Here is a 25,797-nt window from a genome sequence, read left to right as displayed (position 1 = left end):
GGTACCGAGGAGCCGAGCGGGAGAGGACGAGGCCTCACAGGCCAGGAGCTGCTTCTCCTTCAGAGGCGAAGGCGACGTGTCTGCGACCTTCGAAGGGCGAGCTACGGGCTGGGATGGCTCCGAGAGCGACGTGAAGCCCTGCCCGGGGCCCGTCCCCGGTGGCCGCTCCCGGGTCTCCCCTCAGGAGGGTGGGGCGAGGAAGGGCCGTACGTGCCCTGCGCCGTCTCCATAGCGACACTGCCGTAAAGCGCGGCGACGCGTGCCGCCTGGCGTCTCACGGCACTTCCGGCCGGTGCGGCCTAGCGGCGGTGGCGGCGGCCCGTTGTCCCGCAGCCATGGAGATGCCGCTGCCGCCCGACGGTGAGCGGGGCCCGGGCGGGGCTGGGGAGGGTGGGGAGGGCGCCAGGGGGGAGCGGGGCGGCGGGGGCTGACGGCGGTGCCTTCCCCACAGACCAGGAGCTGCGGAATGTCATCGACAAGCTGGCGCAGTTCGTGGCGCGGAATGGGCCCGAGTTCGAGAAGATGACGATGGAGAAGCAGAAGGAGAACCCCAAATTCTCCTTCCTCTTCGGGGGCGACTTCTACGGCTACTACAAGTACAAGCTGGCCCTGGAGCAGCAGCAGCGTGAGTGGGGCCCGCGGCTTATGCTGGGCTGGCGGCTCGGGGCCGGCGCTGGGCCGCGGCGGGCTCTGCTGCCCCCTCCCCCGCCGTGGCCACCGGTCCCCGGCCTCTGGCCCCCGCTCGGCACCGGCTGGCGGAGCCACTTTTCTTCCTCCTGGCCGCGCTCTGACCGCCGGGACTGGTTTGCAGCCTCTTCCAGCCCTCTAAGCTCCAGGTAGTTGCCTGAGCCCTGCCCACGGCTCCTCACGCCCCCCTGTTGGCGGGTTTGGAGGTAGGCTGGGCCGCTCTGCCGGTACCGGTGCCGGCGGTGTGGTGAGATGGAGCGCAACACCCGGAGGGCCCTTAAGAATAGGGTGGCCCAGCGCAGCAGCTCCAGGGGCTGGTCTTGTGTTGGAGTCGTTCCTCTCCAAGTGCACAGGGAGTTGCTGACACTCCTCTTTCGCACCATCCACCCTCGACTGCACAGTCCTCATTTTGTATTAAGCAACTGTGCAAAGAGCGAGGGTCTGTCTTGGAACCAGCACGGGTTTTGCATGTGGGCTGGTGGTAGCAGATCCCTCTGTGAGGCTTACTTTAAAAGTTTACTTTGTCTGATAGTGTTGTGCAAGCAAAGTCAAGATATGGAGGCTACCACACAGATCCAGCCACTGCCGCAGCCGTCTCTCCCACCGGCTGCACCCATCCCAGCTCCTCAGGGCGCTCCTTCCGTGGAGGAACTCATCCAGCAGAGTCAGTGGAACCTGCAGCAGCAGGAGCAGCATCTCCTTGCCATGAGACAGGTTGGTTTAAGATAAGCACTCAGCTGGGTTATTCTAGGCTGCCAGTGGCTGTAAAAATTGGGAACGAAGAGGGAGAGGAAGGTTTCCTTCTGACTAGTGGTGGCAGCATCGCATGTTGGCGAGGAGAGAGGGAGTAATGCTTTGCTTATTTTTGTTCTGTGGCAGCTGCCGTCATGTCCTTAAAACAGATGTATCTGATGTGCTAGCAAGATTGATCTTTGATTAAAATGGTTTATTCATTGTATGAAAAACCTTGTTGGTTTGCAGAGTGGAATAAATTGTGACTGCTGGGAACCGCATGATGTTCCAGCCTGTAGTATTCTAAGGTGGATTCTGATCAGAGAGATTTTAGAGGTGGAAATGAACTGGACTTTTCCTGAAGAACGAGAAGAATCTTTTCTTCTAAAACCAACAAACTGAAATATTTATATGTGGTCATGTTGCTTGTAAAAGGTCTTGGTCTTTGAGATAGCTACTTACGGTTAAGAGGACGGGGATACAGCAGCTCAGTTCTTTAAAATACTGTAATATAATGTAATGTAATATAATTCTTCCTTGTTTTTCTTCTTTTTTTCAGGAACAAGTCACATCAGCAGTAGCCCTTGCAATTGAGCAACAAATGCAGAAAGTTTTGGAGGAAACCCAGTTAGATATGAATGAATTTGACAACTTGTTGCAGCCAATAATTGACACTTGTACGAAAGATGCAATCTCAGTAAGTGATCTAAATCTGAGCAGTTGTTTGATGGTGGTGTGGATTAAATGCAGTTTTAATTTTGAGGTTGTCTGTGTAATAAACAGCAGCTTTAATGTTTTGTTGTATGGTAGGTGAGATGATACTTGAAAGCTTCCCTTCTTGCAGTTATTTCAAAGTTCTAGGCAGTCCATATGACGTGAACGCATCAGACAAACTACTTTAAATTTGCTTTTTCCAAGGCTGGCAAGAACTGGATGTTTAGTAACGCGAAATCTCCTGCGCACTGTGAGCTGATGGCTGGGCACCTGCGAAATCGGATAACGGCGGAAGGAGCTCACTTTGAGCTTCGGTTACATCTAATCTACTTAATCAATGACGTATTGCATCACTGGTAAGAATTAAATTGGGGTTTTCAGTTTGATGTTTTGATTAATTTGGTGCAGTCTCTCTCTGCTAGATACACTGCTAGTTTGATTAGTCACTTTTAATTTTTAATATATTCATTATTTTTAGCAGCTGTCTTAAGATATCCATAGCTGGCACAAAGATCTAGTGCTTTAATAATTGAATTCAGCTTTTACCTATTTTGTGTATTTTTCCTCCAGGCAAGACTTTACAGTAAAAATGTAAAAGAGGGAACTCTCTATTTAATGAATCCACTATTTTTAGTGTAGCAGAAGTTGGGAGAAATTGAATATTACAATGCTTTTAGTGTTACAGTGAAAGGCAGTAACTCGTCTCTTCCTGTTCCTTTTCTGAAGCCAGAGGAAACAAGCACGAGATCTTCTGGCTGCTTTGCAGAAGGTGGTTGTGCCTATTTATTGTACCAGTTTTCTAGCAGTGGAGGAGGATAAACAGCAGAAAATTGCCAGAGTGAGTATCTGGTTTTGGTGTAACTGTGTGCTTTGCTTTGTTAGGTTGGTGCTGGGCAAATTCACAAATAGGAGGATGGAAGAGGACCACTAAGCTTTTGCTAGTGCGATTGTCTTCATAAAGTCTATTACAGGATGTGCTTTAATTCATGTTTAAACTAGAACTTAAAAGTACCTAGGCTTCATTTAAACGTTACTGTAATGATGAATGTGTCTGAATCTTCAGTGGTTCAAAGACAAGTGCTGAAATCCTAGGTCTTTTGTCAAAGCTAGAGACATAAAAATGCCGTGCCTCAATTTTTCTGTTATTGTTCATCATTTCTAAAAACCTTTCACTCTTGAATTTATGCAGCTTCTTCAACTGTGGGAGAAAAATGGGTACTTTGATGAGTCAATAATTCAGCAGTTACAGAGCCCAGCTCTTGGACTTGGCCAGTATCAGGTGAGTCACAAAAGAAAAGTAACAGTTTTCTATTGATGTAAATATTTTGAAAACAAATTTAGAAAATGTTTTCCTTTTTTGAAAAGTAAATATTAATTCCCTCTCCTCCCCACTCTTGAAGTTGTTTACAGGGGATTGCTAAAATAATGTAGAACGTAACGTTGTTATTTCAAACATTCAATAATCCAGCTGCTGATACAATCCTGGAAAGTCTGTTTGTGTTTGTAACTCCTACAGTCAGGTACATATTTGACAGTGTGTTCTCTTCTTATGGAAATGAATGGTAAAATGGAAACTAAAGAAACCATAGCTTTAAATTGTATACACTAGGCATAAAAATCGTTGTGGCGGCAGGAACTGTTCATTTTTAGCGTTAATAATAAATGCTGTTGATTTTAGCTGTATTTGAAAGCTGGGCATTAACACAGACAGTGGGTTGTAGCCTGCAGAGAGTATTTTGGAAACCTTCACAGAGTTTCTAGTGTGACAAGGTTCTTCTGCCACCTGTTTTGCATTCTCGTGTGTTTCTTGGGAGGGGGCAGAGAGCAATATCGGAGATTGTGAATGAGCAGACAGGATAGCTGTTTTAGGTACAGCGTTAACTTGTTCTTCTTAATTTATCTCATTTTATCAGGCAAATTTGATCACTGAATATGCGACAGTAGTACAGCCTGTACAGGTAGCCTTCCAACAGCAGATACAGAACCTGAAAACTCAACACGAAGAGTTTGTGAACAGTCTAACGCAGCAGCAGCAGCAACAAATACAGATACCGCCGTTAGAGAACGAGGTGAAATCCACACCCCCACCTCAAGCTCCCACAGCAGCACCAGCCTCGGCTCCACCATCTGCTCCAGTTACACAAGCAGGTACCAGCCTGTTCTGGGGAGCTGTGCAGAAATCAGTGGGTGGCAACATTGTGGGGTTGGGGTTTTTTTTGCTCCTTTTTTAGTAGCGAGGTGCTGTGCTATGCTGGTTTGGTTTGGAGGCTTGCAGCTGGCATGGTCTGACGCTGGAATATAAAAAGAACCTGAAATACGGATGTTAAACTGAGATCATAAATCTTTTCTCCCAGTAGTAGATTTCTGCCGAATGTTTACACATTCAGCAAAATTCAGATGGAGCCTGTTGTAGTTGTGCTGGTGTTTTATTAACTACCTGTGACCTGGATGCTTATAACGGTCTCCAATTTGTTTCAGATGATGGTAAATCCCAGCTGCCACTCACTGGTTCTACAGAGTATGACACAACAGGCTCTGGAGTGCAGGATCCTGCCTCGGGCGGACCTCGTGGCCCTGGGTCTCATGACCAGATTCCTCCAAATAAACCACCCTGGTTTGACCAACCTCACCCTGTTGCACCGTGGGGTCAACAACAGGTAAGAAACAGTTCTGGGAGAAGCTGTAGAGGGAGGTGGAGGTTCAGAGTGACCATCTTGGTCATGGAATTGTGGTGAAAAGCTGTGAAAGCTATAAATCCAAATTTGAATGTTTTTGGAAAGTTCTTTCACTTGTGCGTGTTCCCTACATGTTACATTTACTTTTAAAAGGTAGATTGTTTTTATTGTGTTCTTTATTTTTGTAGCCTAATGCCCAGGCTTCTTTTCTTCACCGCTAGGGACCACCTCATTGCCCTCCGTGGAATAACAACCATGAAGGAATGTGGAACGAACAGAGAGATCAAGGCTGGAACAACCAGCGAGAGACACCTTGGAACAACCAGCCCGATCCTTCTTGGAACAACCAGTTTGAAGCACCGTGGAACAACCAGCACGAACAACCTCCATGGGGTGGGGGTCAAAGGGAACCTCCATTTCGAATGCAGCGGCCACCTCACTTCAGAGGCCCATTTCCTCCACATCAGCAACATCCCCAATTCAACCAGCCCCCGCATCCGCATAATTTCAACCGCTTTCCACCTCGCTTCATGCAGGATGATTTTCCACCTCGCCATCCCTTTGAAAGGCCTCCTTATCCTCATCGTTTTGATTACCCCCAGGGGGATTTTCCTCAAGGTAAAGTGTGTACCAGGCCAGGTTTTCTTATGTTGCGATGCTGATTGCCATTACAAAATTCGTTAGTGCTTTGGGGTGACGGCTTATTCTTGGTGGACTGTTGTGTTTTTCCTGAGAAATGTTGAGTTGGGGGGTTTGGGAAGCTACTGTTGACACCTCAGTAGGAAATACAGGCAGAGTTGGGTGCTTCCTTGCTCCTTGAGTCTTCCTTCCCTAACAGATGCAGGTAACCAGAAATCATAATCCAAACTCAAGTCAGCATCTCTACAGGCATCTCTTTTGTGACTATTTCACTTTAAAAATAGTAAACTCAAAGGTGAGAAGCAGCATTTGCTTGTAAATTCGATCTCCTGCGCATCAGGCATTAGATGAGGGCTCTGCAGCTGTGTCCTCCATAGATGGAGGAAGTTAGAGAAAGTCAGGCTGGAAGGATTTGTTCTTGTGCCTTTCTTTTCTTCTCTTTATTTTTACTGAAAAGCTTTCTAATTATCTGCCTTAATGTTCCGTGGCCTGGTAGTGTCCGGTGAAATGATCCTTGCCTCCGGTTTACCCTTCTTGTTTGGTTTGCTCTCGTGCTGGAACCCGGGGATGTCTGAGTGTAGCCAGTGCTCCGCTTGCCGGGGCTTTGTGGCTGAGATTTGGCTGCGGGTTCCCCCGTGAAGCCTGGTGTAGTTTCTATTTCACATGCAGAAGTTATGATTCTTCTGGAATGATCCTTATCAGTGTAAAGTCTAAAGATCATCGTGGTTCTGTATGACAAGCCACTTAAAGAGCAATTACATTCCTGTGTAGGAGTTGCTACTTTAAGCTTAAAAGATGGTCAATTCCCCAAGTCCAAAAATCATTGAAAACCAATGAATTAGAGCTTATATATTTAGGATTGTGATTAACTTCTCCAGTAGAGATTGCTGGGTTGTTGTTTTTTTTTTTTTTCTCTCCTTTTTCTTTGGGTTTTTTGTTTGGTTGGTTTTTTAAGAGTTGGGGTAGTGAGTGGGGAAACCAGCTTTTCTTGTCCTGGGGGAATTAAGGTTTAAGATGCTCTGTTTTGGATTGTAGTGGGGATCCAAAACACGTGTTGTTTTGTGTAGTTTCTGGAGGAGGGGGTCTGCTAAAACAGATGGCAAAAATTAGGAAAGCAGTGAAGCAATGACAATGCAGACTGTGTTTGAGGTCTGATGAAGATGAGTCAAATAGCGCTGGCTGAAGGTGGGACGGTGGCTATGATGGCTTTTCCTGGAAAAAACTGTTGGTCCTGCTGCAGAAGGTGTTGATTTTCAGTCTTGTGTTTTTCTCCATATAGTGCAGTGAGTTCAGCAGGGTGTCCTGGCGTTCGTGGCAAATAGTTCATCCATCAGTGACTGGACGTGTGTCATTCGCTTCTCTATTTTAACAGGACGTTATCTCTACCTCTTCTCGAAACGCCTCTTTAAACAAAGTATTTTCTTGTCACCTACTCATGTGAGTGAATTCCTGCCGTGTTTATTTATTTATATATGATGACTTGGCACAGAGACAGAACTAATTACAGTCATGATTGTATTCAGACTTCGGAAACAGATCTCAGCAGCAGCTGTCCTGCTGCATCTGAAACCTTTTGTTCTTGAGCGTGTCTTTCTTGTGGTGCTTGTTGACCACGGTGTGTCCCAAAGAAAGCAGTGGCTTAGGGTTCAAGTACCCTGTTGTCTTGAGGGCAGTTGCTGTGGCCAGGGAGGGAGATGTGCTGTGAGATATTCATGAACATGGACCTGTAGTTGGCCGCCTCTTCTTCAGTTCTGTTGCTTTTCTTGGTCTGCGAGGCTCTGGGTGTCAAGATCGGTTTTTAGGATAAATGCACTAATTGAAGTACATCCCTCAGATTGCTTTCCTTTCTCTAGAGCTAAATACAATGTTTTAACCCTTCCATTCTGCAGAAATTGGACCTCCTCATCATCACCCTGGTCACAGATTGCCTCATCCTGGAATCAGCGAGCATCCTCCCTGGGGGGGGCCACAGCACCCTGATTTCGGGCCTCCCCCGCATGGATTTAACGGGCAGCCTCCTCACATGCGGCGACAAGGGCCCCCTCATATGAACCACGATGATCCTAGTCTGGTGCCAAACGTTCCCTACTTTGATCTTCCTGCTGGATTGATGGCTCCACTTGTAAAAGTAAGTGCTTGTGATGGGCCCTGACTGGTAGGATTAAAATATCAAAATCTCACGGTCAATATTAGGGACAGTTTTACATGGACATTTAAAATTTCAGATCTCTCCATCCAGCAACCATCAGCCAAAGTTGTTGTAGGGACACACAAGGGCAGGAGCTGGGGGGAGAAGGTGAAGGAAGTGGTACAATTTTCAAGTGTTGTGTCCCAGTGAAAGCTGTTTGAACTCATGTACGTGAAAGAATAATGTACTCTTGAAAATCTTACCCCTGTTTGTAGAAAATAGAAATCCCCAGGGATTTTCAGATGGGCAGAGTGACCTTGCAGTTCTCACGTGGCCGCTGTGTACTAGTTTTTGGCTTTCAGAATTCTTTCTTACAAAGATGTTTTGCAACACGAATGTTATATATACAAACAAAGAGTGATAGAGAACAGGAAACGTATCTGTATTAGCATCTTTGGGGATATATATTTATGCATTCTGTGTTTATGAGATGAACAAATAGGTCTCTTCCATCTCTGACGTTGCGTTACTCTCGGCGTACACCGGCTTTTGCCAGGCTTCCATCTAGCCGTTGTTAGCACAGAGGGATAGATGAGATCTGCATTTTATCTTCCTGGCGATCCAGTTAATGCTGCAACCCGAGCAGTGCTGGCTTTTCTCATAGAACTCAAAATGAAAGCGTTGGGTCATCTGCAGAATCCTTATTTCTGGACTTTTTTTTTTTTTTTTAATCCCGTAGTGAAATGTGAGGTCCCTACACAGTTAAATCTATATTTCTCTCTTCAGGTAGCCACCCCATGACACATGACACGAATGTAATTTGTTTTGTTTCCGGCAGCTTGAAGATCATGAGTATAAACCTTTAGATCCTAAAGATATACGTCTTCCACCCCCAATGCCCCCCAGTGAGAGACTCCTGGCTGCGGTTGAGGCATTTTATAGTCCACCATCTCATGACAGGCCTAGAAACAGGTAAGAGTAGGTGTAGCTAACAATATGGTAAGGAAAATGCCCTGAGAAGCTGTCTCAAACCACGAAGTGCCTCTCTCTTCCTTCGCCTCTGTGTTGGTTCTTCTAATGCTGAAATGAGTGCTCTTGGTGTATTTTAAACTGTTTGATCTTACACTGAGATTTGCGAGACCTTTTTGCCCAGGCCCTTTGTTCCCTACAAAATCTAGCGGAAATCCTGCACGTCCCTGTTGATCGAAGTAGAATTTCCCAGCTGACGGTCCTGTGTGTGGTTGATTTATTGCAGTGAAGGCTGGGAGCAGAACGGACTGTACGAATTCTTCAGAGCTAAAATGAGAGCAAGGCGGAGGAAAGGTCAGGAGAAGAGAAATAGGTGAGAGATGCTGTTTGCTGCCCTCTGATGCTCTCGGTTTGGGAAGTGCTAGGAATACCTTGGGCTAAATGCAGAGAGAAGGTCTGTTCAGCAACACGCTGATGGAATAACTGAGTTTCAACTTGCTGGAATTTCTCTGATCTGCAAAAATAGTTTTTGCCACGCAAGTTCTCACTGGATTGTCTGCAGAAATACAGTGTTTGTGTGTAATTTGAATTTGATTAGAAGTATATTTGCATTTCTCGTGCTTCTCCCAGGAGTTTCACTGGAGTTTCTATGCTTTTATCTCTACAGTGGGCCTTCTCGGTCTCGCAGTCGGTCTAAAAGCCGAGGTCGCTCATCCTCCCGGTCCAATTCGCGATCTTCAAAATCATCTGGCTCCTATTCGAGGTCACGATCTCGATCTTGCTCTCGATCGCGATCCTATTCCCGCTCTCAGTCCAGGTAAAGGGCAATGGGGCTGGATCTGGGGAACTGGGGCGTGGGAAAACCCCAACCCCCAGGGCTGAGTGAGGAACCCTGGATGTTGCTCCAGTAACTCGTGCCTCTGCTCTCCCTCTCCAGAAGCCGGAGCAGGTCCCGCTCTTCTCACAGCCGCTCACGATCACGGTCACGATCAAGATCGAAATCATACTCCCCAGGAAGGCGGCGCCGGTCCCGGTCTCGCAGCCCCACTCCTCCGTAAGCTTTTGGGGTTTTATTTCTCTTTTTAGCTGAGTTGTTTGGACAAGTACCAACATGGGTGCTTTCTCATACACTGGGTATATTAAGCATTTCAACAAATAGCAGAAAAGAAGATGGAGAGCAGGTTTAGAAACGATTTATCTGCTATGTGTGTTTCTAGGGAGAATATTCCTCTGTTGTGGTGGCTTTTTGTTATGAAAAAACACTGCAACTCTGAAGGCCTCGCGACACCTTCCTGGGAAGCAGGAGGAGTCCTCTGAGTACCCTGTGTTAGGAAGACTGTGGTGTTTGCTTTCCCTTGGAGTGAGAAGCACTTAGGGTGTTTCTGGCACCTTTATAACTCCATAATCTAACAGCTTTATAAAAGAATAGCTTAGTAGAGTGGACGGGATTATACTGGGTGTTAATGTTTAACAGAATATAAATGACCTTGCCTTGTGTCGGAACAGGATCGCTTGTTCTTCACTTGTTCTTTTTCTTCCCTTAGTTCTTCTGCTGGTTTGGGCTCCAGTTCTGGGCCTCCTATACCAGAATCGAGACTTGGAGAAGAAAATAAAGGCCATCAAATGCTTGTGAAAATGGGTAAGATGCTGTTCTGGGGTCTTACACGAGCCAGGAAACAAAATCAGGCACCCAACTCTTGGATAGAATTAATTAATGTGTGTTCGTAAGTAGCTATCCCTTGTTATGCCAAGGTCAGCAGTGCAGATCAGCAGGGTTGACTGGACACGCTGGGCTTGTACTGGCTTTCCCCTTTGCCCCCTTCAGAGTTCTCAGGGACAGTGCTGATGTCTGTCAGCTCCCAGAGTATCTCCATATTAATGCTTTTCAATAAATAGGACAGTTCACGTTGTTTCAGGCTGGCTGTTACCATCCTGCTGTATTTCTTTGGTGGTTCTTAAATAAATGTCTGTTCTCAGAATTCTAGTAATAAAAAAGATAGATACAGGATTACAATTTTGTGTCCTTTTTGTAGGATGGAGCGGGTCCGGCGGATTGGGAGCCAAGGAACAAGGAATTCAGGATCCAATTAAGGGAGGGGACATCCGAGACAAATGGGATCAATACAAAGGAGTGGGAGTTGCGTTAGATGACCCTTACGAAAACTACCGAAGAAATAAAAGTTACTCGTTTATCGCGCGCATGAAGGCCAGAGATGAATGTAAGTGAATGTTTCTAAGCAATTTAAAAACCTGGGCAGACTCGATAAGAGATTTTGTCCTATTTACTGTAGATTGTAAACCCAAATCAAAAGACTAGTAACTCTTAATTCTTTCTAATGTAACGGATACAATAAAACAACAGGTAAGTAGACACATACTCTGATTGCTCAGCATCTTTTCCTTTTTAGTTGTGTTGTGTTGTGTTTTAATTCCTGAAACACTAATTAATCAGCCTGTTGTGTAAGCCCCTTGCTGGCTGCAATGCCAAAGGCCTGCACCTCTGAGTGTTGCCCCTCAGAAACCCGGAGCAGCTCCTGAGGTAGAGGAGGGAGCCAGAGCCGTGCCCAGGGGGGATGGTGCTGGCGCAGGGAGGGCTTCCTGCTTGGAACTCTCCAGTTTCTGACAATTAGTGCCCTCTTCTGCCCAAGCCAGAACTGGGAGTGCAGGAAGGGTTCGGAAAACGTGGAGGTGCTTCTTAAGACATAAAAACAATTACCCAAACGATAGATTTTTGCAGAGAGTCTGTGTTGCGTAGAACAACTGCACTTGCCAATGATTAAAAGGAAACAAAATTGGCATGTTCAATGAAAAGTCACTTCTGCCTATGGCTGCAGTAGATTTCTGTAATAAAATGGGCTCAAATAAAGCCCAAAAGGAAAACCTCCTTATTAATAGAGCCCTCAGCCCGTGAAGCATTTCAGACAGCTTAGGTAACTGCAGAATGTGTAAGAACTCTTTTCCCTATTGTTTCAGTGAAGCGTGAAACGCAAGACCCTCCACCACCTGAATAAGACTCTCTGAAGAAAGATGTCTTGCATCTTCTACAAAACATTAAACTTGTATAAATCCGGATTAAAGTCTGGAGGAAGTGACAAATGAATTACTTTAAAACTATGGTGAAAAATGGAAAGCTATGACATGTACTTCAGCACTTGTCGTTTAGTGTTTAAAAAAGGCCAGTCGTAACTATGACATGTCTTAGCAAGTTTAAGAATTTCCATTTATTTTCCAAATTTTTTTAAATTAGTTTCCCATTTTATACTAGAATTAAACCCCCGTCGAGCTCTCCCTGGTGCAGGAGTGTGATTCATTCATTCCCGGGGAATACAGACGTTATCTGATTACGGTTGTGTGTTCTCTAGTTCCATAATGTATGTTTATTTCTCTCAAAAGGTTAATTCTATTTGAAGTGGAGGGGTGCTGCCTTGGGATCAAGTCAGACTGATGCTGAGCAGTGTATCCTAATGTCTAAATGGGGAATGAAGCATCTAGTTCCAGTACAGGTGACCTATGAGCACTGGTTGCGAGCTTGTTAGAACCTACCCTCCAACTTAACGCCCCTCCACACCAGCCGCTGCAGTCCCAACTCTGCTCAGAACACGAGGGTTTCACTGTTGTAGCTTTTCAAGCGCTCTGAGGGATGTTCAATGCTTTGTAACGGAAGACATTCTTTAAGCTTTTTATATTTTTGTATATACCCTTTAATAAAAGCTAATTAGTTGAATAGAAGAAGAGAATGGAATTTTCTCTGCTCTGCAAGTTTCTAACAATGAAACGTTCTTGGAAACTTCCTTTAATCTAAATGAGAAAAAAAAAAAAAAACCAAACCAAAACCATTTTGTAACTGTTTCCAGAGACCACCAGCTGAAGATGTTAGGCCCTTACACTGCACTTCTACTCCCCAGCTCCGCGTGGTGGTAACCTCTTCCAGAGTCATTTGTTTGTATAAGCAGAAACCCTCTTCAAAGCAGTCAATTAATATGGTGAAATATCAGTTTGTTCTAGATCTGCTGTAGTTGTGGAACTGTAACTGTCTGTGAATCAGCATACACCACCTGTATGTTATCAACTTGTGAATTTTATTGTTTTGCCTTCCAATAAACACTTTTTTTTTTTTAATAAAAATAAAATGGCGGCTCATATTTCAGAGTGGATTCCCGTAACTGGCTATAAGCCTTCCTTGTCTTGAGTTTATCTTAACTTTCCATATGTTTGGTTTTGTAGTAACCTGACAAGGCTAATTATATATAAACACTATTTAAATATGGCACTAAAGTCGGGATATGGTATTGTTCTACTGTGCCCATAGTCCTCAGGCGCTGCAGTACAGACTCACACTTCTCTGTGACCACACATCACGCGATCCACATGATAAATACCTGTGTCGCCATGATTTCTGCACTGCCTTCAGAGAGAACTGGTTGCTGGGTTTCTTTTTTTTGCTGAACACTGACACACTCTGGCTGAAGGTTCCTACCTCTCCCTCTGTTGTGTACAGCCTACCAATATCTGAAGGGAGCTACTGGAGAGCCGGAGAGGGACTCTTTGTCAGGAAGTGTAGTGACAGGACAAGGGGTAATGGTTTTAAATTGGAAGAGGGGAGATTTACATTAGATATTAGGAAGAAATTCTTTACCATGAGGGTGGTGAAGCACTGGAACAGGTTGCCCAGGGAAGTTGTGGATGCCCCATCCCTGGAAATGTTTAAGAGTCAGGCTGGACGGGGCTTTGAGCAACCTGCTCTAGTGGAGGTGTCCCTGCCCAGGGCAGGGGGGTTGGAACTCGATGATCCTTAAGGTCCCTTCCAACTCTAACCATTCTATGATTAGTAAAAAATTCAGATGTAGGAAAATAAATTATTTATAATAAGATCATAGCAGTTAGGATAAATCCTTCCGCTACATAGTTTAAAACTTATCTGTACAATCTGGAAGGGTTTCTTGTTCCAGCTTGAGATCTGTAAATGTAGATTTTTACTTAAAATTCGAAGAGTCAAAGCAGTTTTTCCTCCTGTGCTTTCCGAATTTCTTCACGTGCTTGTTCAATTGTTAGAGGTGGGGATTTGTGATTCTTGATGTACTGCAAAAAAAAAAAAAGTTAATGTACACATTTCTTTCTTATGTAGATAAATACTTTCTACTATTTAATAAACCTTCATGTCAAGATACCTGCACTTTTCTATACTGGCACCAGAAACTGATTCTTCTGTTGCAATATTAGAAAGATCCTTGCTGGTCTGAGGACAGGTAAATGCTACAGCAGAAAGTTTATTCTTTCAAAACTACAGCCTCCAGTAAGACTTTAGGTTTTTTTTTTTACTGTATAAACTCCTGACTTGTTATTAATAGGGGCACAAGCATTATAGTATTCTTCTATGAAGTAATATATTCAATGATTATATGAACTTTATCTGATTAATGAATAATACACCAAGAAAATCTGTTTACTGCAAATACTAGAAGTGTTTGGAAAGGAATAAACACTTATCTATGATAGACTGGGCAGCAGCCTAGAGAAATACCTCTTTAGCCTCTTCCAGGGTGTGGTAGTGGAACCTCTCCTGCTCCAGCGACTCCACAAGGGAGAAGTGAAGGTGGTGAATGTTCTCTACAAACTGCTGGGTCAGCATCAGGTGCTGTTTCAACATGGCGTTTAAAACCAGAACTGAGGGGCTGTACGCTGTCAGGGCTGCAAAGAACAGAGGGAGCGTTCTTTAGTGACACGTTACAGGCAGACAGTAAGGGCTGAGCAACCCAAGCAGGGGTTAGATGCATAAAATACAGTAAAATACAACAGTAAGAAACATGGTTTTTTTCAGTACCTTCTACTGCGTCCGTGCTGATGACGTGGCTGGCAATAGGTATGGGATCGATGTAGCTGTTTCCTACAGGCGGGTCCAGAACTGCAGAGGTGTTTGCTGGGTACGGGAAAACAGAGTTACTGGGTCTGGAGGGTGGGAGGGTTTAGCGCTAGAACTCAGATCATCTTCAGCAGTCTCTTGGGACATCAGCTGCTGTAGAGGCTAACGGGGAATTCTATCAGCCAAAAACATGCTGAAATAGCTCTATGACCTCCACAGTGTCTGTATTCTTACGTTCACAACACGTGCCATGGCGGAAGGCATCTTTTCTAACCCTAGACAGAGTAAAAATAAAGGCTTTTGTACTTGAAGGAAGCTCCTGTTTTCCAGATCACCTGAGTTTCTATTTTCTCCTCCTCGAATGTGGCAAGAAGTGACTCTTAATCGCTTTTTCCTTTCAGTAACGAGAGCTAGGGAAGGAGCCACCCCTCAGAAACAGGAATAGTCGGTCTTGTCTAAGTGGGGCCATAGTGCTTTCCCAAGAAATAAATACAATGCAAAAAAGAACTCTACAATGGGTGATCACTTTAGTAACACCACAGTAGTATTGTTTACAATAGTAAAGATACAAGAGAAATGTTGAATTCTGTTTGAGAATAGTACTCTCACTAACACTAGCTCATCCACCCAGAGTTCCTGTTGTGGGTTGTTTGCTTTTTTAAAGCAAAAAACCAGTTCCAAGTTCTTATTCTGTTATCCAATCCCAACTTTTTCCACAGACAGCACATCAATGTGTTGGGCTTTAGAAAGATTTTAATTGACTGTCAGCTCAGGGAAGCTAGTGCTGAAACTAAGAACTCTACCAATGCTGATTAGGCTGGCGTATAAAATAATGTAAAAATTGCCTGAATAGGGCGATATCTTGTGAACTCACTCTTTGCCCAGCTGTAGGTGAATGGAGGATCCACTGTCTGAACCGCAGTTTCTCTGACAGTTACTCCCTGTGCCTGGTCACGCCTCTCTCTGCTAAATAAAGGTGACGATGCTGAAGGTGAGTGTTTTCCAGAATACGTGCAGCTCTCGGAGTATTCCTCTGGCATTTTTGATCCAGATTGCCCATCTGTTGTAGACAGAGACCTTTCAAAGTCTTCAGAATATTCTGAATTAAGAGTTGTCTCATCATGATCAAGATAATCCTGCTTGTGTCTAGGAAAATCTGCAGAAACTCCACTTAAATGCTCAGAGATTTCAGCTTCAGTCACAGTTTTTTCAGTATCCCCTTCAGAAGCATCACTCACACCAGTCACTGCGCTTGTCATTTTAACAGAAGTTTGGTCTTTTTCCACCAGGAGAGAATCTTTTTTTGGATTTCTGTTTGATTCTTGAGTAATTTGGATGTCTGTCCCCTGTAAACCGAAACAGCTGTATATTAGGAGAATCAACAAAATATAACCTAGAATATACCTCCATTACTCTTCATCTCTTCTGCTGTGGATTACCAAGAGTTAGCTACTACTTTATTAGGAAATAAAAATGTTGCTCTTTTGTGTCACCGTGCCAACTGTGCAGTGCTGTTACAAGTGTGAGTAAGGAAATGCAGGCACTAAAGAAAGAATTTGGTCAAGTTTCAGTACTGTAAAATCCTGCTCTAACCCTTATAGCTAGCGAGACGTGCCCACCTCGGGTGGCTGTGAGTAGAAGTATTCATTTCAGAATGGCCACCCTCCACCGAACAGCGGCAGAAGGGAACTATGTGCTCGTGGGGAATTTCTACTTACATTCTGCTTGAAGTCTGCTGCCTCACTGGTGATATTTGGTGCCAAATCATCAAGGCTCAAGATATTCAGTCTGAAATCTGCAATCAAATGACAAATCGTCATGAGAATTTGCATGAAAACTACAGTTCACTTTCCCTTAAGTGAGAAAAGTGGGGAAAAAATAAACATTCCTTGTTTAAAGCGTAATACTAAAAAGTAATAGCTGTCAATCACTCTAAATCTATAACTTAGCAGCAGCTCTTTCTAAAGGTTCCTCTTTTCCTGTCAGTGGATCTGCCAACCCAAGTTGAAGAGATTCTGGCTGCCCCTGATTTACACTTGTTCTCACTCAGACTCATTAGTACATTGTCCCACTCATATATGAAAGTTATTCTAAATGTTGTAATTGTTTTAACATCATAATTAAGTGTCACTCGGGGAAGCATCATTAAACTGAACCCATTCAATGAAAAGCCAAGAAAAATACAAATATATTACACTCGAAAAAAGAAACAGATCAATATAAATCCTTTGATAAAGCCTTGGTTTATGTAAAATTACACTGCTGAATCCTTTTAAAGTGAGTATTTGCCCATGTTTATTAGTAAATTTATTAGTAGATTATTAGTACAATTCATGCCAAGTCTGCTGAGACAGTATTTTAGAACTAACTTACCGTTTGAGCTGCTGCTGGTTGAATCTTCTGCATCATCTGCTTTTGAAAACAATTTGTCTAATGATTTTATTTCACTTCTGTCACTGTCAAATGATATTTGGCTTTGCTTGGTGTTGCCTTTTCTAGGCAGAGTAACCTTTACAGTATCATCTTTCATGGAAGAAGACAGCGATTGAGATCTTGTATTATGTCGTACTGACAGGTTTCTGCTGGCTGCTGAAGGCATTGGCGAGTTAACTCTACCAAAAACATTTTTCTCCGAGTCTTTGCTATGAAAATGAGATTTTTTAGATACTTCTGTCGGTGAAATTTCCTTATGAGATGGAGGAGGCATCCCTGATGAAACTGGAGTCTTACTCTTTTGAAAAAGATGAAAAAGAGATTTATGTGTTACTTCATTTATTATGTGTAGATCACTAAAAAGTAGAACAAATTATAGGGGGTAAACTCCAGTAATTTTAAAATGTGACTTGAAGTTAAATCATATCCTGAGCAAGCCACAAATACAAAATTAAAATTTTATGGTGTTATGTATATAAAAAGTGACCAGCCAATTTAAAACAATTTCATAAATGTGTAAATAAAAACAAATAATACAGTGAAGTCCGTATTTACCTTTCCACCCCGTTTAGAATCACTTGCAACAACTCTCCAATTCTTATTTCCACTGGACAACTCCAACGAGCTCTCCGTCAAGCCTTTCATTTCCTCTTCATCACTATCCAAACCAAGCTGCTGTTTAACCACAACATTCTTTTTAGGGCTTTGGATTCTTTCCTCTTCCCTAGAACAGGCATTACTGAGGGTCACATTTCCACTGGCGGTAGCAGAATTCTTCAGATATTTCTTGCCCCTTGCACTGCGCTCATGACTGGAAGAGGACGAGAGGGACTCTTCATCCAAAGCCTTCTGGCCCAAGTCAGTGGTTTGCAATTCCATCTGCTTTTTTCGATTCATGATTTTGCTTTCCAGTTGTGCCACTTTCCTCAGAGCCGAGCTCGACCGTGTGTGGGAAGTGTTACCCGCAGTGCTCTTGGCTGTGTCTCTGCTCCCTCTCTGCACGGTGCTTCCTGAAGTCTGGCGCCACAGGCTTCCAGGTACGTTTTCATGGCGCACCTTTAGGAATCTGCTGCGGCAGAACGGAGCTCTCCCGGTTTCCTCCAACTCTGTGTCAGCCACAGAGAAGTCACTACAGGAGCGAGGAACGATGCTGCGCCCGGCTGTGAGGGTTCTCCCGCGGGGACCATCGCCGCGTCCCTGCCCAGAAGAGGATGCAAAGCGAAGAGCCCTCAGAGGTGGAGGCAGGCGGCCCGGTTCAGCTCCCAGCCCACGGACCGGGCAGACACTCCCGTTCCCCGCCCTCCTCCCACTCCCGGTGTGGGCCCTCCCCACACGAGGCTCAAACACCGGCCCGGGGACAGATTGAGGGCTGCGGCCGGGCCGAGAGCTGCCCCCTCACCTGCCCTCCGCCCGCGGGCGCCCTCTGCGCCCAAGCGATCGCCGCCATCCGGGACGGAGCGCACTGAGGCGATGCCGGCTCCTCTAGGCCGCGGCCAGAGCGGTCGGCGCCGCGCCGTATCCCGGAGACCGCGACTCCTCAACATTCCGCCCCCTCATTGGCTTCGCGCAGGGCCCCGCTCCTTGCACGCTAGCCAATCCCAAGAAGGCATACTCAGATGGCCGACTACAAGCCCCAGCATGCACCTCGCCGCGCGAGCACGTGACAGCCTCCTCCTCCCTCGAGGGCCGTTAAACCAATCGAATCTCGTATCCTAATAAATTAGGAAAGCGCAGCCAATCAGAGCTAACAATGGAAAGGGCGCGGCCCCGAAGGCGCGAAGCTGGCGTCGGTCGGAGGCGCGAGGCCGTGGCGGTGTGAGGGCGGAGGCCATGATGGCGGCCATAAGAGCGGCAGGAGCGCCCCAGCCGCCGTGTCGCTGGGGCTGGCCCTGCTTCTCGGGGCCGCGCTGGGCTCTGCTCGGGCCAAGGTGTATTTCCAGGAGCAGTCTCTGGGCGGAGGTTTGGCGAGGGCAGAGGGGGTAGAGGAGAGGGGGTGGTAGGGCAGCAGTTGTGTGTGAGGTGGCGGGGAGGGAGCCTGGCAGGCTGACCGTGCTCACTGACCCTGGCGTCGCAGGATGCTGGGAGAAGCTTGGAGAAGAAGTGGATGAATTCTGAGCACAAGGCAGACCTTGGGAGATTTCAACTTGTTGCAGGGAGGTTTTACCGAGATCCAGTGCGAGATGAAGGTATGTGGGTGTCGTTCAATATATGCTATGGGAACCAGCTTGAGAGCTGGGGATTTGCCTTTATAGATGTGCTGTGCATGGCAATAGAAGTATTTTCTCTTTACAAATGGAGAAAAATCTAAGTTTGACTACTCTATTAATATACTCACAGGTGTACAAACTAGTGAAAATTCTAAATTTTATGCTATCTCCTCACAATTTAAGCCATTTAGTAACAAAGGGAAGACTGTGGTCATTAGTGTACTGTGAAACATGAGCAGAAGACAGACTGATGGGGGATACGTCAAGATTTTTTACTCACACTTGGATCAGAAGAACCTAAGTGGAGATTCACATGACTCCATTATGTTTGGTGAGTTTATTTCTTCATTACTGAAATACTGTCACTGCTGTTGTGCAGTTCTTGTTTGTGAAAATGGTAGAGAAAACATAAAGGAAAACTAATCATCCAACAGCAAAGAAACCCACTGATTGGGATGATCGAATGCAAATTGATGATACAAATGACATCAAACCTGAGGTAATTTGCTCTCTTTATTTTGCATTACTGCATTATTTCATTCCTACAGAATACACGTTTGATATAGTTGAACTGTGCACCAGTTTTGTTTTCTTAATCTTCCTGTGTTTTGGTGTTTTTTAAGGATTGGGATGAACCTGAATACGTCATGGACACTAATGCTGAGAAACCTGAAGGTCGGGCTGATGCTGTGAACGGAGAATGGCATTCAAAAAAGTCAAGAATCCTCCAAAGTGCTGTGTCTGTCTTGGTTCTTTATTACCCCACTTTAAAAATTCCCTGCCTAATCCGATCAAGAACTTATTGGTGCGTAAAAATGAAATCTTAACATTAGAGTCTTGGAAAGGAAACGAACATAAAGCGGACTAAGGAAGAGAGGGAGAGAGAAGGGGTTACAGAAGAAAAATACTTTGAGCAATGGTTTTAAGAAAAAGCTAGAGAGGAAAAAAATGTGGAAAGAATAGAGTAGTGAGGAACGCTGTCAAGAAGGAGGGGCTTTAATTCTTATTTGAAAGAAGGTCATGTTATTTTCACTTAAATCAAGGGATTTTTGCAAGTAAGGATTTTGATGTTTTGTTACCAGCTTGTGGAAAGCTCCACCAACAGAGTTGTATTAAAACAGGATTTTATTTTTTTTAAATTCAGCATTAAATTTTGTGACTAGTTTCAGTTATTCTTCATAAAAATACCATAAGGTAGTTAAATTCTATATAGAAAAGTTTAATTTTTTTATTAACTGTATCTTTAACACTGCCAAAACATATTGAAAACACCTGTAGTAAAGCACTAGGTTTTGGAACTGGTTTACACTTTCAGGTTTTAATAGTAAATGTTAAAATTCATGCTCATTTTTGTTGAGGAAATACCATAATAAGCTTTTTTTATGGTATTTCATTGAAAGGTTCGGCGTGTCAGGTGTGTGAAGCGTGTTTCACAACATACCTCACGCTCCGGGGGAGATAAGCTGTGCTAAGCTGCTGCGGTAACTGTGCGCCTCTCAGGGTTTTGGGGATTATCGCAGCCCCACGGCTGCTGCGGACACAGCTCCGGGCGGCTCTTTGGCGGTTCTGCCCTTGCTCATCTGCTGACGGAACGTTCTAGCACTGCCTCAGTGTGGGGCCTGAGGGACAGCAGCCTGTCCCTCCACAACTCTTGCGAAATTTAAATGTGTTTGACAGTTTTCTTCCCTTCAAAAAATCTGAGGTGAATACATACACTGCCTGGAAGATGTCTTTAAAATTTATTTTTTTTTTTTTTTTTTCTATAAGGTGGTGGGGGAATTTGAAACAGTGTACGATGAGCCTTATTTTTCTGTCTGACCTGTCGTAACCCACTCTCGTAACCTTATTCAGTCACTTCCTTCATCCCTTCTCAGGTCCTTCTGCTCTTTGGCATTTCCTTCCCCCTTCCAAGAGCTATAAATTTAGCAAAATCTGAAGCCACCCTTCCAGCGCCAAAGGCTTTGTGTTAATCTCTGGGCTGCCCCAGCACAGTTTGCTGTGAGAAGAAGAGAGGAAGCGGGAGGATCTGTGGAATCCTCGGTTTCTGGCCTGGGGTCAAATTCTTGTGCTTGCCTCAGTGCTGTCCCTTGTAAAACAATCCCGGTAAGGCTGTGGGGTGAAGAGTGGGGAGAGTGACAGTCACCCTCTACGTATTCCTGGTGATTTAGCTTTTATATGACTACAACGCTCCAGCCTCCTTCAGCCTGCCGTTCAGTATTTACGCATTCCAGGCAGGGATTTGTTCAACTTCTTGAAATATTGATCATAAACCCAGAGGAAGCTTAATGGGGTGAGGTCTGTTTTGACCGGGTTTAGCGTACCCAAGGAAAATAACTAGGTTGGCCCGGGAGAAAGTTGGATGCGGGTCATCCGGCTAAAAGGTCGATGGGTTACCTGGAAGAGTACCCCTCGGCGGCTGCCATCTCCCCTAGACCCGCTTTGGCCGTAGCGCTGGAGGTAGGTCAGGGCCAGCCCCGCCTGAGGCGGCCGTGGCCGGGAGCAGAGCGGTTGCGGGGGCTGAGGCGCGGCGGAACGGGACAGCGGGCGCAGCCCCGCGGGGTGGGGAGCGCCTGCCGGGGACAGATAAACCCTCTCCCGCTTTCTTCCGCCTCCCCCTCCGCCGTCCCGACCCGCTCCCGGGTGGCGGCGGCCCAGCAGGCCCCGGACCCCGCCTCCCCCCCCCTCCGCCTCACACACACACCCGCCCAGGCCCGGCCCAGCGGGGCCGCGCGGTGCCAGGCGCGGCCGGGCGGCCTCCCGCCGCCGCTCGCCCCGCCTTCCCCCCGCCCCGGCCGCTGCCCGAATCAGCGGGAGGAAGATGGCGGCGCTCATCCCCCTCAGCCAGCAGGTAACCGGCCGGACCCTGCCGGGGGGAGGGGGACGGGGGGACAGCCGGGGGCGGCTGAGGGGAGACGCGGGCCTCCGGGCCCGGCGGCTGAGGGCCGATCGGGGAAGGGGGAGCGGGCCATCCCCGATGCGGGTCCCGCTCCCGCAGGCGGGTGAAGCCGGGGCCGGGTCGGCGCTGGGGCATAGGCCCTGCCTCTCCCCGCCGCCGCCGGGGAGGGGGCTCGGCCCGCGGGTGGGGAGAGGGTCGGTGCGCGGCGGGGAGCAGGCCCCGGGCGGGGGCGAGCGGCCCCCAGCCGTCGGGCCGGGGCTGAGCCTCCCGGGGCAGGCGCCGGTTCTGTGGGGGCACAAAAGGCGCTGGCGCCCTCCCTTGATGGAGGCCCCAGAGCTGCCCCCCTGGGGAAGGGCAAGGGCAGCGCCGAGGCTTTCCCTCCCCGGCCTGCAGCTCCTGGGGCTGGGCCGCGGGCGTTCAGGCGCTCTGAGGTGCGGGGCTGGGGCTCGCTCTCTGCTCCGGACTCTCCAAATTTGGTCGCGTCACCCTGTTTTCCTACTTGTAACACGGGGTTAATGTCGCCCTTTAGCTGTTGGGGTGTCATGACTGTGCTTAATATTTGGGAGGTGGCCATAGCGCGGGTGCACCAGGAAGGGACTCGGTGTGAAGGAGCGAAAAGGAGATTTTTTTACCCATCAGCAGGAGAATGAGGGTTCTGAGGGGAAGGGAAGAGCCTGGACCTTGGAGCTTGTCTCCACAAGGAGCGTGGTTTGCCTCTGGGAGAGGCTGTGCTTCAGCTCTGCTTTAATGTTTGGGATCCTTGGGTAGATTTTTGTTGTTACTGTTGTTACAAGGTTTTTGATTAATTTCTCACCCAACTAACTCAAAGCTGAACAGTGTGATTACTGTTTATTCTTTCCCAGATTCCTATGAAGATAGTCAGTTTACTTATTTCTGTTGAAACAAAAGCAACAACACCCCACCACCCTCCAAGGCCTTGAAATTAAAACTGTTTTCTACACTGTGGCTAGGCCAGCCAGGAATTCAGAACAACTGCTGTTGATAGTTTAAATTATTTAAATTTATCAATTTCCTCTTTATAATGGACTTTTATTTGTGATACTCTGAAAATTTATCTTTTAATGGAGTTGTGTGATGCATGGGTGATAGGTAGTTTGCTGTGCATCTTATTAAGAGAGCGCACCGCTTTTTAGCTTCTGGATAGCAGTAGGAGTCCTGTTTAACATCTCTTTAAATAAATGAACGTGTTCAGAAACATCTGAAAAATCCATGTACATGCAAACTGCTACCAAAAGTTTTCAAGAGAAACAATGTGGTGCAAAATATATACGTAGAATAAAGTCTGGACTTGAAAGAGTTTGTTGTGGAACTTCTGTCTTCTATAGTACATTGACAAAATGTATCAAATATTTATTATACTAGAAATCCTCCTTCTGTGTTATTTACTTTCTAATTGGTATTTGAGAGACTGGCATCAATGGCGTTTTATTTTGTATAACATAATCTATTATCTTTATGAAACAGCACCGTGTTCTGTGAACATATCAGTAATTTTGGCGTACTATTTTACAGCTTACTTACTGGAAGCATTCTAGGTTTCAAACTTTTTTTTTTCTCTATCGAACTATGAAGAGTAATTTAGCTGTAATCAGGGCAGTAAGCAGAATTTCCTTAGACATTAATAAACTTCCTCTTTTAATAGCCTAGATTTCATGATTAATACAGAGATACATGCTGGTTATAATAAATGCCAGAAATGGCATTAAAAGGAGTAAGAGAGGTTACATGTGCTGTCAGGTTGAAACACATTCACTCAGAAAGTTATAAAATAAGAATTTTGATAGAGACATATTAGGCGCTGTAAACAACATGGGTAGATCAAGCATGTGAAAGTGTTTAATAGTATTTGTTGTCATAAATTAATTTTATTGTGGTTCTATTCTATGAAATTACTGGTTTTATGATATTTTATGAAAGGTAATTTAGCTGTCTAACTTAGAGTATGCAAACCAACATTTCAGCTGGCTGTTTCAACTGGTTATGCATAAACACAGTTGAAGAGCAAGCATGTAAGATAAGTTCTTGGAGTTAAACAACAACTGAAAGTGGCTTTGATTTACCTCTGATCACTTTATTTTCTTGAATATTTGGTCACCTTATCAGTGGTCTTTCCACTGTGCTGGGCACGGTCAACCTACAGCCTCTCGAGGTTATGGTGAGTTACAGTAGAGATATTGGGACAGCGCAGATCGTTTTGTAGCTCAGTCTTGTGAGACACCTCGGGATACTCGGCAAGTAGAGTAAGAGCAAAGGTGATCAATCTTTCTGGGGCAGCAGCAACCTTCTTTTGGTTTTCATCTTTGTGGAACACCTTGTTTTCTCCCCTTTCACAGTACCTATTTTCATCCGTCATATGATGTGACAACAGTGGTTGAACAGGAGGACATCAAGGAAGTAGTTCACCTGATCCAGAGTTCTTTGTGGCCCAGAGATGACCTCAGGACAGAAGGCTGCTAGGAACTGCCTTTATTCATTGTTCTGGTGGCAGCAGCTTACGCCTACCTTTTTCCCAGACCTGTGTTAAGGGGCATGGAGTCATATCCATGTGCTTGTACCTCAAATGCAGTGTAGCAGATCTGCTGTGGGAGCACAAGTTCAAGTCTCAAACTTCAGATTTTGTAGGAAATCAATTTAGAGGTCGAACAACAAGGCCCCAGGGTTCTGAAGTGTCTGTTTGGGAGATGGTGTAAAGTGTTGGTCATAGGTGATGCTTTTGGGAGTATGGAGTAGGAATAGAAACCAGAGGGTTGTTAACTTGTAAGTCAGACTGAACTGCGGTACAACAGGTAATTTGACCACTCATTAACTGCAAACTCTTCAAAATATTTTTCATGCCAATGTTTGCCAGCATTGACACTGCCTCATCTAGGTTCTCCATCGTCAGACATCATCAAATTAGATTCCTCTTGAATAATAGTGATGTAGTCACATGTGGTGACGAGTAGGTAGGTGGCTATGCTATTTTTATCACTTGAGCCCATTTTGTCTGGTCTGCTTCATCACAGAGATGCAGTCATTTAGGTAAATCGGTCAGAGAGGCTTAATCTTCGTAAAATTCTGCAAGTAGAGAGCCGAGTGTTGAAGTGCTTTCCAGCAGCACTTGGATGAGTATATTGCCGTAGAAGAAAACTTCACAGCATTTCAGTGCTCATCACCCTGGCTTCCTGCCACCTCTCTCAGGTAAGTCAGCTGTATGTCACGGCTGACAGTATCAGATGAGGATGACAGGAACGTCTGGTGATGGGATGAGATCATGCAACGCTGCTGCCGGAGTGGTTTGCTCTGGATCTTGGTATGAATCCAGTCTCTGCGTGCTGTAGGATACCCGCCAAATTACTTAGAGGAGCTTGTAGCTGGTCTTTGGCTGGCTTCTCTGAGCTTTCTGAGAAACGAGAGGTATATAGTGTGGTGATAGTTGGCTAAAACATACTAGATTTTATTCCGAGTTGGACAGACTGTTTCCTACTTCCACCTTTTCTCTGAATGATGTATTTCCTACAGAAGCATGGTGCTTATCTATGCTGATCGTTTACAAGCCAGCAAAAAGATGAGTCAGATTTGAGTTATGGTCGCAAGTTTCTTCTTCTGAACTCCCATCATAGAATCATAGAATGGTTAGAGTTGGAAGGGACCTTAAAGGTCATTGAGTTCCAACCGGGACACCTCCCACCAGACCAGGTTGCTCAAAGCCCCCTCCAGCCTGGTCTTGAACGCTTCCAGGAATGGGGAAGTGTCCAGCTACTGAAGAGCAAGAGCTTCTAGAGGGTAGTGATGTTGGAAAACACAGTGGCTTATTTTGTTCATGGGTATAAGCGAACTACATTTAAGATGCTTAG

At 45.6% G+C, this 25,797-nt stretch overlaps 3 protein-coding genes and 1 pseudogene across 8 annotated transcripts in view; 3 read left to right on the top strand and 1 right to left on the bottom strand.

The window, feature by feature from the left end:
* Positions 1 to 284: 284 nt before the first annotated feature.
* On the top strand, positions 285 to 12,890 carry CHERP (calcium homeostasis endoplasmic reticulum protein). Of its 2 annotated transcripts, none has more exons than XM_074163600.1 (18): positions 285 to 360; positions 452 to 625; positions 1,220 to 1,401; positions 1,979 to 2,116; positions 2,338 to 2,489; positions 2,860 to 2,971; positions 3,323 to 3,412; positions 4,047 to 4,281; positions 4,612 to 4,790; positions 5,030 to 5,426; positions 7,337 to 7,575; positions 8,414 to 8,547; positions 8,831 to 8,917; positions 9,212 to 9,361; positions 9,482 to 9,598; positions 10,089 to 10,183; positions 10,578 to 10,763; positions 11,938 to 12,890. In XM_074163600.1, exons 1-18 carry the CDS (start codon positions 336 to 338, stop codon positions 11,940 to 11,942), a joined length of 2,697 nt encoding a protein of 898 aa, XP_074019701.1. In that variant the 5' UTR covers positions 285 to 335; the 3' UTR covers positions 11,943 to 12,890. The 2 variants fall into 2 exon arrangements, with proteins under 2 accessions (XP_074019701.1, XP_074019700.1); XM_074163599.1 differs by having other exon boundaries at positions 336 to 360; positions 11,518 to 12,890.
* C25H19orf44 (chromosome 25 C19orf44 homolog) lies at positions 11,746 to 18,351 on the bottom strand. The gene is made up of 8 exons (XM_074163601.1): positions 18,237 to 18,351; positions 17,393 to 18,034; positions 16,778 to 17,135; positions 16,123 to 16,199; positions 15,279 to 15,750; positions 14,366 to 14,461; positions 14,066 to 14,232; positions 11,746 to 13,623 (listed from the first exon to the last, which is right to left on the bottom strand). The coding sequence occupies exons 1-8, from the start codon at positions 18,282 to 18,284 to the stop codon at positions 13,537 to 13,539; spliced, it is 1,947 nt and encodes a 648-aa protein (XP_074019702.1). The 5' UTR covers positions 18,285 to 18,351; the 3' UTR covers positions 11,746 to 13,536.
* A 102-nt stretch (positions 18,352 to 18,453) lies between these two features.
* On the top strand, positions 18,454 to 20,012 carry LOC141475584 (uncharacterized; annotated as a pseudogene).
* Positions 20,013 to 21,771: 1,759 nt separating this feature from the next.
* The window catches only part of EPS15L1 (epidermal growth factor receptor pathway substrate 15 like 1), a 39,603-nt gene continuing 35,577 nt past the window's right edge, over positions 21,772 to 25,797 (top strand). For 3 of the 5 annotated variants that reach the window (XM_074163997.1, XM_074163999.1, XM_074163998.1), the window contains exon 1: positions 21,852 to 21,892. In XM_074163997.1, coding sequence (XP_074020098.1) covers positions 21,863 to 21,892 — 30 coding nt within the window. In that variant the 5' untranslated portion in view covers positions 21,852 to 21,862. Of the gene's footprint in view, positions 21,893 to 25,797 lie in introns of all 5 variants that reach the window. The other 2 variants (XM_074164001.1, XM_074164000.1) reach the window with 2 other exon arrangements.

The sequence above is a fragment of the Numenius arquata genome, chromosome 25, assembly GCF_964106895.1.
Source record: "Numenius arquata chromosome 25, bNumArq3.hap1.1, whole genome shotgun sequence".
NCBI lineage: Eukaryota > Metazoa > Chordata > Aves > Charadriiformes > Scolopacidae > Numenius > Numenius arquata.
The sequence above is the reverse complement of the archived record's forward strand: the minus strand, read 5'-3'. Positions and strand labels throughout refer to the sequence as shown.